The sequence below is a fragment of the Dipodomys merriami genome, unplaced genomic scaffold (assembly GCF_024711535.1).
Source record: "Dipodomys merriami isolate MVZ:Mamm:240054 unplaced genomic scaffold, mDipMer1.0.p SCAF_17, whole genome shotgun sequence".
NCBI lineage: Eukaryota > Metazoa > Chordata > Mammalia > Rodentia > Heteromyidae > Dipodomys > Dipodomys merriami.
In genome coordinates, this window is record NW_027203048.1 from 17233116 (window position 1) to 17243561 (window position 10446).

General features: G+C 45.9%; 1 protein-coding gene across 3 annotated transcripts in view; it reads left to right on the forward strand.

Moving 5' to 3' along the window:
- The window catches only part of Vit (vitrin), a 100500-nt gene extending 94868 nt beyond the window's left edge, over positions 1-5632 (forward strand). For all 3 annotated transcript variants that reach the window (XM_070025363.1, XM_070025365.1, XM_070025366.1), the window contains 2 exons: positions 2815-3328; positions 5072-5632. In XM_070025363.1, coding sequence (XP_069881464.1) covers positions 2815-3328; positions 5072-5250 — 693 coding nt within the window. In that variant the 3' untranslated portion in view covers positions 5251-5632. The remainder of the gene's footprint in view (positions 1-2814; positions 3329-5071) is intronic.
- The last annotated feature ends 4814 nt before the right edge of the window (positions 5633-10446 follow it).

Genomic DNA, 10446 nt, shown 5'->3' on the forward strand with positions numbered 1-10446 from the left:
ACTTCCTCAAAGCAAAACCCTAGGCCCACCCACAGGCCAGCAGCTTGGGAGCAGAGAGGAAAAGCATTGATCCCAAGGTCTTGAGGCTCTCCTTTCTCTTTCTACAGCTCCAGGGAATTCTGACCAGGGAGGCTTCCACATAAACACACATGATGAGTGCACACCTACACAAACACACCTATACTGTCTCACAAACACTGACTACAAGGGAATCCACCTGATCCATGAGAGAAGTGTTTAATAGCTCCTGGAGTTTTGCTACCAGTGGGACTCTTAGGTTCTGGTGGACATGCCTGGTAGGAGATGAGCCAGGACAGGCAGGTGGGGACTGGAGACCTCAGCTTCCTGCTCTCATTCCTCCAAAGTCACCTTGGTGTGCCATACAGTGGACTCCACGGAAACCTTCCTCCAAACACAACTAGAAGGGAAGGAGAACAGGAGGGAGGGAAGGTGGGAAGGAGAAAGGAAAGGAGGGAGCCAGCTAGATCTGGAGAAGCTCTGTCTTTGGTGCTCCTCTGACTTTAATATTCAGAGCTAACAGAGTACTATAGACCAAACTGCTGACCACTTCTGCATCCCTGAAATTCTTGCTGTTTCAAATCCTTTCTTTGTTCATTTATCTGTCTTGTACCCTAAACCCTGAGTTCTCCTTTTCTTAGGAAGCTTTCTCCCTCCAGAGTCTCGCCCACAACCAGTTTTCCCTTCATCTCTTGAGCTCTATAACATCCCTGCGTAGGTGACTGATCTTCCTCCCCTTTTGATGTCCTGTAAGAACTTTAAATCCAACAAGCAAAAGCCAACTTTGTTGCCTTCTCCTCCTTTCACTTTCACTACTTCACACTCCTCCCCGAGGGCAGTGTCAGCCCCCTGGATCCGTGTGGGCTCACTATCTCACCTCCCTGCTCTTTCCATACCCCGAGCCATCTTGCCAGTTACACCTCATCTGTTTCCCTCCTGGATGTGCGGAGTTCATGTGGATTTCACAGTGAAGCACACTTTGTTTTATGAACCATCCCTACACTCCTGTGGGGCCTTGGTGTTTTATGAACCATCCCTACACTCCTGTGGGGTCTTGGTGCCAAATATCTACTGCTCCCTATTGCTATTGAGGCCTTCTGCAGTGAGATGCCAACACACCTTCCTGGCTTTCCTACTCAGATCCCCACACCAGCCCCGGTCAACTGGTCTCCTATCCATAGCCAGCATCACCTCTCTTTCCTGCCATGACTTTGCATGGACTTCTCCATCCATTGGCCGGAACTCGGCTCAGTCCCAGTGCTCAGCTAGCCCATGGAAAATTCTGTGAACCCCAGTTAGCCTTTTATAATCCAATTTAAAAATATTTCTTAAGAAAATGTCATGCTAGTTCTTGTTACAACTTTTGTCGTGATATGTGTTCATCTGTATTCACGTGGTCTCTCTGTGCCACCCCCAGGCAGAGACAATAAAGAAGCACTCCCCTGATGGGGAGACTAGTCCAGTCGCTTCTAGGAGCATACCAACCAGTTTGTTTAATATTTATTTGCAGGTTCTCTGGAATGTGCATAGGCACAACCAAACCAATATTGATTTGCCTGGAGGCAAGGGTGTCTGGAGCAGGACTTGGGTTTGGAAGGCCAACAGATTTGACTGCCAGTCTTGGGGGTTCAGGTTGTCCTTTGGCAGCCAGCCTTCAGTTTGTTCCCTCAGGACAGGAAGCTATCATTCCACCCTGTAGGATAGGGGGTGGATCTGATGTGAAAATCTCCCCCAAGAGCTTCTAGTGGGAAGCTGTGAGTCTTCCGCAAGGCGCAAGGCTGCTCCAGAAACATGGCTTCTGTTCTTTCTTGTGCTCATGCGCGCATATACCTTCTACTTTCCCTTTTTGAATGAAAGGTTTTAATTTTTTTTAATTTTATTGTAAAGGTGATGTACAGAGCGGTTACCGTTACATAAGTTAGGTAATGGGTACATTTCTTGTCGAACATTGTTACCCCCCTCCCTCGTTTTTCTCCCACTTTCCCTCCCCCCTCCCACCCCTGAAGCTGCAAAGTTCATTTTCAACGTAGTGTCTCGTGAGTATCGCTGTTGCATTGGTTCACCCTTTGTCCTTCGTCTCACCATTTTGTTGTTCCCTTCCCTTCCCCAAATCAGATAAATGTATATACAAGACACAGGGTACCAAAATAAAACACAGTGACAACAGAGGATAAACCACGGGGGGGGGGGGGGGGGGGAGGAAAGAAGGAAAGGAAAAAGAAACAACATCACACAGTATATTTTTTTTTTAAAAAGCCCTTTTGTTTCCATATCTTGAAGCTCATTTTGCTTAGCATCATCTTATACGGTCATAATAAGTACATAGCTATTGAGCTATTCTGATCCTCTGTGAGGACTAGCCTAGACATACACTAATGGATCAAAAAAATGTGGTGTAGAGACATAATGGAATTCTATGCTTCCATCAGAAAGAAGGATATCACCCCGTTCATAAGGAACTGGAAAGACTTAGAACAAATCCTATTAAGTGAAGTAAGCCAGACCCAAAGAAACACAGGCTCCATGGTTTCCCTCATTCGCCCATGACGCAATGGTGCCCACCAAAGCCACTCTACACCTGAGGGGCATAAATGCCAGGCTGGCACCGGTGCCTTCCGCCTCTCCCAGCCCGCTTCCTACGGGGACAGAGGGCGGCTGAGCCGGGGGAGACGGGGGTCCGAGCCCGCGCGGCTTCGCGCGGCGGCCAGCCAGGTGAGCTCTAGATGGATCCACGGTGGGCGGACTCGCCCCTGACCCGCAGGTGCGCCCCCACCCCACGCCCACCCCGTCCCGCAGGCCGTGTGCAGAACGAACGGCTTCTACGCGTTCAACGTGCAGAGCTGGTTCGGCCTGCACAAAACTGCGGCGCCGCTGGTGAAGCGCGTGTGCGACACGGAGCGCCTGGCCTGCAGCAAGACCTGCTTCAACTCGGCCGACATCGGCTTCGTCATCGACGGCTCCAGCAGCGTGGGCACCGGCAACTTCCGCACCGTGCTGCAGTTCGTGGCCAACATCAGCAGGGAGTTTGAGATCTCCGACACGGACACGCGCATCGGGGCCGTGCAGTACACCTACGAGCAGCGGCTGGAGTTCGGGTTCGACCGGTACCGCAGCAAAGCCGACGTCCTCAGCGCCATCAAGCGGGTCGGGTACTGGAGCGGCGGCACCAGCACCGGCGCTGCCATCCAGTACGCCCTGGAGCAGCTCTTCCAGCAGTCCAAGCCCAACAAGAGGAAGCTGATGATCCTCATCACCGACGGCAGGTCCTACGACGACGTGCGCGTGCCAGCCATGGCGGCGCACCACCGCGGTGAGTGGATTCTGCTGCTGCGCAGGCCTGGGGTGCTGAGGTTTTTTTTAACCTTCCTGGGCTTTGGGGTTCAGGGTCCTTTAAGCAAGATACTGTGGGGGTGGGGGAAGGTGGAGGTTTTGTCTTCTGACTTAAACTTTGTGACTGGGGCTGGGGCACGCGTGGCTCATGCCTGAGATCCTAGCTACTCGGGAGGCTGAGGTCTGAGGATCGGCAGTTGGAAGCCAGCCCAAGCAGCCAGGTCTGTGAGATTCTCATCTCCAGGGAGGTCACCAAAAAGATCCAGAAGTAGAGCCGTGACTCGTGTAATAAGAGTGCTAGCCTTGAGCAAAGAAAGCCCAGGAACAGCGCCCAGGCCCTGAGTTCAAGCCCCACAGCTGATTTTTTTTGAAAAATAAAAAAGTAAACCGAGTGACTGGTGAACACCAGAACTCTGTGCGTTTGAGGAGTCGTTATTTTTCGTTTTTCCAGGCCTGCATTTAATTTGCTTTGTGTCACGGTGTTTTCTGTATTCTCAAAAGCTTAAATCTTTCCTTAAACGAATCTTAATGAAGGATCAGTGTGGAATCTGGAAACTGAAGTTTCCAGAGAGCATTTCCAGGCAAAGTCCTCTCAGTAGCTTGCTCTGTGGGGACCCTGTGAGGTACGCTTGTAAAGGCAAGATCGTTGGTCACCTAGCTGTCAGTCTAGTGAGGGTTTCCAGACACAGAAGCTATTCAGTGTCCCAAAGCAAGTGAGCAAGGGTGAGAGGAACAGGCCTCAGCCGCAGCCACAGGCCCTCTTGCTCTGCTAAACACCATCCATCTCCCGGTCAGCTCCATTGTCACTTACTGCCCCATGTGTACCTTTGGACCTCACCCAGCCATCCTCTTAAACTTGCTCCACAGAGCACAAGACTGAGACCAATGGTAACTTAATGGGGTATCAGATTTAAAGAACTGCCAGGGATAGATGCAAGAGACTTAAAGGCAAGTTCCTGATCTTAGGGCCTCACTCTAAGCTGTCTGAAAATATAAGGAGTCTTGTGTCCTTGGAAGTATAAAAATCTGTATGTGCTAGGCAAGCACCCTACCACTGACCTAGACTTCCAGCCCTTGAATTGGCTTTTAATGCATTTAAGACTCTCTGAGGTCTGCCTGTCTCCTTGAGACGTATGCCATATGGCATCATCTTCAGGGCAGCAAGTTTCACTTGTTCCAAAGTATCTTCCCATCTGTTGCTACTGGACATTTTCGACTTTTTTAAACAAGTTATTAGTGTCTATTAGTTATACATAATAACAGGCTTCATTATGACTTTTCATCCTTGTGTATAATGTGCTTTGATCTTAGTCACTGAATTGTCCTCTCTTGCCCCTGTTCCTCCCTCCTGCTGGCTCCTTTCCTCTTCCCAAATTACAGGACATGCAATTCTTCACAGTATTTACTCCATTTTGTCTATTTGGGTTTATTTTCCCCCTCAAGTGACTATAAACTCCTGAGATAGCCATTATAATTTTAATATTGTTGGAGGAGAGTAGATGTTCAAAAGTGTTGATTGGTTGATTGATTGATTGAATGAATGAATGAATGAATGAATGATCATATTTAGCATGAACTCTCAAACTGACAGGCCCAAAGAGTTGATTTCTTTGGCACATTGCTGGTTTGGATTTGGTTGTGCTGAAAGGGCAACATGAGGAAAGATTCCTTCACGGTACCTTTTCTTCGGGACACTGGCTTCATCTGCTTTTTGTCCCCACAGGAGTGATCACCTATGCAGTAGGTGTGGCATGGGCTGCCCAGGAAGAGCTGGAGATCATGGCCACTCACCCAGCCAGGGACCACTCCTTCTTTGTGGATGAGTTTGACCACCTCTACCAATCAGTTCCCAGGATCATCAAGAACATTTGCACAGAGTTCAACTCACAGCCTCGGAACTGAATTCAGAGCAGGCTGACAAGGGCATCATGCTGCCTTGCTGGTTGATTCTGGGACCTTCTGCCTCTCTCCCAAACTTGGGGAAGGCTTGAGAAAACAAATACGCTGTTACGCTTTTTTTTTTCTTTTTGCCATTGTGGTGTTCATACTTGGAGTTAGAAAGATGAACATCCATTTGTAGAGTGAACTGAAACTCGTTTTGAGGATGCAGAGGAGTTTACGTTCTAATGGTTGTTTCCAAAACACAGATGGAGAGTGCAGGCCTTAGGACAGACTTAAAGTGGAGCTTTGGTGAAAATGTTTCATTTTCCCTGAAATTCTGTAACCTTCATTTTTGTCATGGTAACGTAGGAGTTGTGGCTTCATTAAAAGTGTAGAAGGATTACATGCAGCCTTTCTCATTGAGTGGTGTAGAATGTTTCCAGGGCTTGTGGGGGGGATACCTGCTGCTCTCCTCAGCCCAAGGTGACTATACTTTCATCAGGGAGTAGAGAGAGAGACATGACATGGCACATAGAAGCTCCTGCTACACCTCTTCCTCACTGTTATCTGAATCCCTGAATCCATGAAACAAAGTGTGTCAGAGCCGAAGTGGTCCATTAGGCTATTCATTGCAATTACTTGGGAGACAAAATGCCCCTCTCCAGGCTCACTCTTCCCAGTGAAATCTGAGTCTCTGGGATCGGAACCTGAGCAGGTTTTCAGCAGCTCCCTGACAATGCTATGCTGCCAGAAAGGAGGAGCACCCAACTCTGACTTAGAAGCTAGTGATACAGTGGTTTCCTGGGAAAGTCTCTGTGCCTGCTGTTCTGGGCTATCTAGTTTATAGCATTGCTCCTAGATTTTTCAGTAGTAAGTTCTCCCATTTATTTTTTTCTTTTTGCATTAAAATAATCTGGAAAGAGATTGACCTTCACTTCCTCTACCAAGGACACATCTGTGTCAGTGTAAAATACTGTACAAAGGGGAATGTTTAACAGAATGCCCTGGACAGAGATGCCTTAGTTTTTTATGCCTTATAAAAATGTGTGTTGAAAAACAGTACATAGAGGCAAGAAAACAGAACCCATGTCAATTCCTGGGATGAATTATTTGCCTAAAAATACCTTTGAGGGTGTCATTATCGAATAGAACTCGATCTGAGCCCAGGAGAGAGAATACATTGTCAATTTATAATATGTCATCTATAGGAAAGGATCAGTTAAAGCAGTCAGCAATTTCAATTTTCACTTTAAAGGCAATTGCCACCAGTTTTGTGTCAAAATGTCAAATTATGAAACTTAAAAAGGGGAAATTCTTCAGAAAGATACTAGTGGCACTCTTTTAGTGACAGCTTCAGCTAGGAAACTAAACTATTTGCATTTATTGCAATTATTCTGGCTGTGTTTTTTGGGATGGGAAGATAACCAATGAATTTTTTCAATATCAGTGCAATGTACATTTGGTATTTTAGGTTTTTGTTTTGTTTTGGTTTTGGTTGGTCACGGGGCTTGAACTCTGGGCCCTGGGCACTATCCCTCAGCTCTTCAGCTCAAGGCGAGCGCTCTACCACTTGAGCCATAGCACCACTTCCAGTTTTCTGTTGGCTAATTGGAGATAAGAGTCTCACGGACTTTCCTGCCCGGACTGGCTTTGAACTGTGATCCTCAGATCTCAGCCTCTTGAGCAGCTAGGATTACAGGTGTGAGCCACCAGTGCCTGGCTTTTAGTTTTTTTTTTTTTAATTCTACTTCCGAAAATAGTTTGGGGGTATAATTGTCCCCTAGGATCCCCAGGAGACTCGTTCTGAGACCCACTGCAGGGACTGAAATCCTTGGATGTTCAAGACTCTTAGTATTTGCACATTTGTGTATATTCTCCCATATACTTTAATTACCTCTTGATTAAATATAAGACCTGATGTAATATAAATAGATATTTAACTGCAGTGTTCAAAGAAGTCTTGTAAGTCTTGAGGGTGGACACATTTTTTGAGTTAGCCTTCTCAGCTGAGGTTGGTTGAATTTATGGAAAGGCCAACAGTATTTTATACTTTATCTTTTATACTTTACCTTCAAAATGATTTGCCACCAATAAGCAAGTATTTCTAAGAATAATGCTATTTTAGGTATTCCGGAGTCCTCTGCCATGCACAAAACTGACCTAGTTACATGGCTACCCTAGTGATCATGTAATTTGGAACACAATTGTGTAGCATATTGCCAACAAATATTTGCAAGGGCCCTGGATGGAGGCGGCAGTCCACAGGGGAGGTGGTGGAGCTGCTCAAAGGCTACCGTGTCCTCAGAATTGTTTGTATGGCTGCTCAATGGACCATAGGCAGTGACAAGAGTTGAGATAGAGGCACAACATGGTAAGTCAAGCTCTGGTGTTGTCAGCTACTGACCGAGAGACTGGTATTAGAGGACAGCAGTGGCAGGATTGGGATAGAACACAGTCTGAGGTTAGAACTTCACATGGGAGGTAGAGGGCTAGGGGCTAGGGGGAAATGGCAATCATCCTCATTCCAGGACTGAAAGACAAAGGCTGAGAGAGATCTAACAGGTGCCACTTAGGAAATCAAATAAGTAAGCAGGTGAAGATGCTGATGTCTCTGGGAGTTTGCTGACGAGAGAGAGGAGTCCCCTGAGTACCAGTGGAACGGCTGGGGTGAAGAGGAGGGTTAGAGAATCTGAGTTTGCACAGAGCCTTTTGGACATCCAGGTCCTGGAGTTGATGGATGGTGTAGAAGGACTGGCTTCCACTGCTACTCAGCAACCTAAGCTATGCTCAGTGCTGCAGATGCAGATCCTTAGAGAATGTGTCAACCCCTCGAACAGCAAGAGAGGAAACACAGGCCAGAACGTTGTGCAGACAAGGAGAACTGGAACTAAACCAGATGTATCTGAGTGATTCTTGGTCACCTTTTGTGGGGGTCAGAATATCCACCCCAACCTTTTCCCACCCTACCTTGTTCTGCACACCCCTGGGCATTGGTTTGGCTTTTGCAGAGCTCTCTGAATGCAGCTGACTCTGGACCAAATCTCCTAAGGCAACCTTGTCTTTCATTCTGTGGTCTCAATAGAAACATCTCCTCTCTGCCCTTTCTTCTCAAAGTCAGCTACCACAAGTAGACAAGGAACACTTGGCCACCATCTCCAGAGACAGAGGCTCTTTCAACTTCACCCAATTTCATTCCCCATACCTCATAAATTAAGGTGCTTTGACAGAAATTTTTTTGCTAAGGGTCAAAGTTTTGCAATAAGGATCTCATTTTTTAAAAAAAAATTCTGGCCAACACGACAAAGTTTAGATATTTCTTATTTCTCTGGGGTTCTTTAAATAATCCTTTTTGAACAGAGGAAAATCTGCATAAAGCAACTTTCCCACCCATTGTCTCAGAGGGCAGGATGAATTTATAGACAATGCTCCTAAAAACCAAGGATTTTTCAGCTTAAAAGAATAATAATATGGGCTGGGAAGTGGCTCAGTGGTAGAGCACTTGCCTTGCATGCATGAGGCCCTGGGTTTAATTGCTCAGCACCACATAAGCAGAAAAAGTTTGAAGTGGCACTCTGGCTCAAGTGGCAGAATGCTAGTCTTGAGCTGAAGAGCTCAGGAACAGCTTGCAGGCCCAGAGTTCAACACCATAACCGACAAAAAAAAGAAAAAAAAGAAAAAAAAAGAGAAGACTGCTATTTTAATCAAAATCCTAAGGGCAGATCTCCCCTTAAATCACAATAATACATAAATGTTGGTAAAAGTACAAATATGCTTGAAAACATGAATTGCTTTGGAGAAATATATTTTAGGAATTCACAGTCTACTGAGAAACCCCAAGAAATTAAAAATTAAAATGGCATAATCATAACCATGGGAGTATGCCCAAAGTTCATAACCCGTTGCAAGCATCCTCAGGAGAAACAGAATGGTAATTATGCCTAATTCTGAGTGTTTGTCAAAGACTGGACACCACCATAAGGTTTCATACATATTAACTCACCTCCATGATTGGCTGAGGTATTTTTTTAATTCCCATTTCAGAGATCATGCAGCTGAAGGCATTTGGAGGAATGCTAACTTGCCCAAGGTCATAGAGTTGGGAGACTGTTTCTGAAAATTAATCCAAGGGTCTATGGACTTGTCCACATTGCTTCTCATAAAAGGACTACACAAGATAACCAAAATGGTTGTCTAAGGAATTCTCTGGTAAGCTTGAAAACTTAAAATACACATTCCACAAGTATGCCCAGCATATGTTAATACAATTCATATATAATATGAACAGAGTCTGGGAGATACCCGGCGTAAACTCTACGTTCCCCACGACTCATTCTGATTCCCTGGACAGCCATCCTGCTGTCATCTACAGTCTACAAACACCATGGATTCCTACACCTATGGGGCCCCTCCAATTGTCCTGGTAATCTACTCATCCTCCAAGACTCAGTCCAAATGCAATCTCCTCTTTAGACCCTTCTCTGACTTGCCCAGATAAATTTAGGCTTTCTGGCTATAGAATTCTAGCCTATCGATTTTCCAGAGATCTTAGTTATTTCTCCTTAAGGGACACAAACACCTATACAGGATCAAAAACATGGAGTCTAGAAAATAAAAGCTGTGAATTTAATTCACTTGATGTCACCTGATAGTAGCACCACTGATGGAATGAAGGGTAGATGTGTTTAGGGAGAAGCAGGAAGTGGTGACAGGAGAATCTAATTTCATCCAGGTTGCACCACTCTCTCTACTGTACATCTAATCACTGTCTGCCTAGGACCAGAGTCCTCTTTGACGATCTTCCTATGAGGCTCCTCTGAGCCTCACCTTCTGCTCTCATTTCTCCTGCAGAAATGAACATTCTTTTTTCTATTTACTCTCCTGGGTTTGATTTAACACACATTAATAAGTATCTGTGAGGTCAGGCATTGGGATTCATCAGGGTACAACGATGAATGAGACATAATCCCTGCTAGAGATGTTTTCAGACTAGTCTGAGAAAAATAATTGCACAGATAATGTCTTACGAATGTGACAGACAGTGAAGGCTTCCTAGGCTGGGTTTTCTGAGATGAACCCATTTCATCCGGGCAAAGAAAAGAATAGCAAAGGGAAGGATAGGAGCAAAGCTAATGAATAAAAGCAGTGTGACCAAGAGAGGTCAGAAGTAAAACTGGAGAGACAGACAGGGACCAGGCCAAGAGAGACTGTGTCAATCGA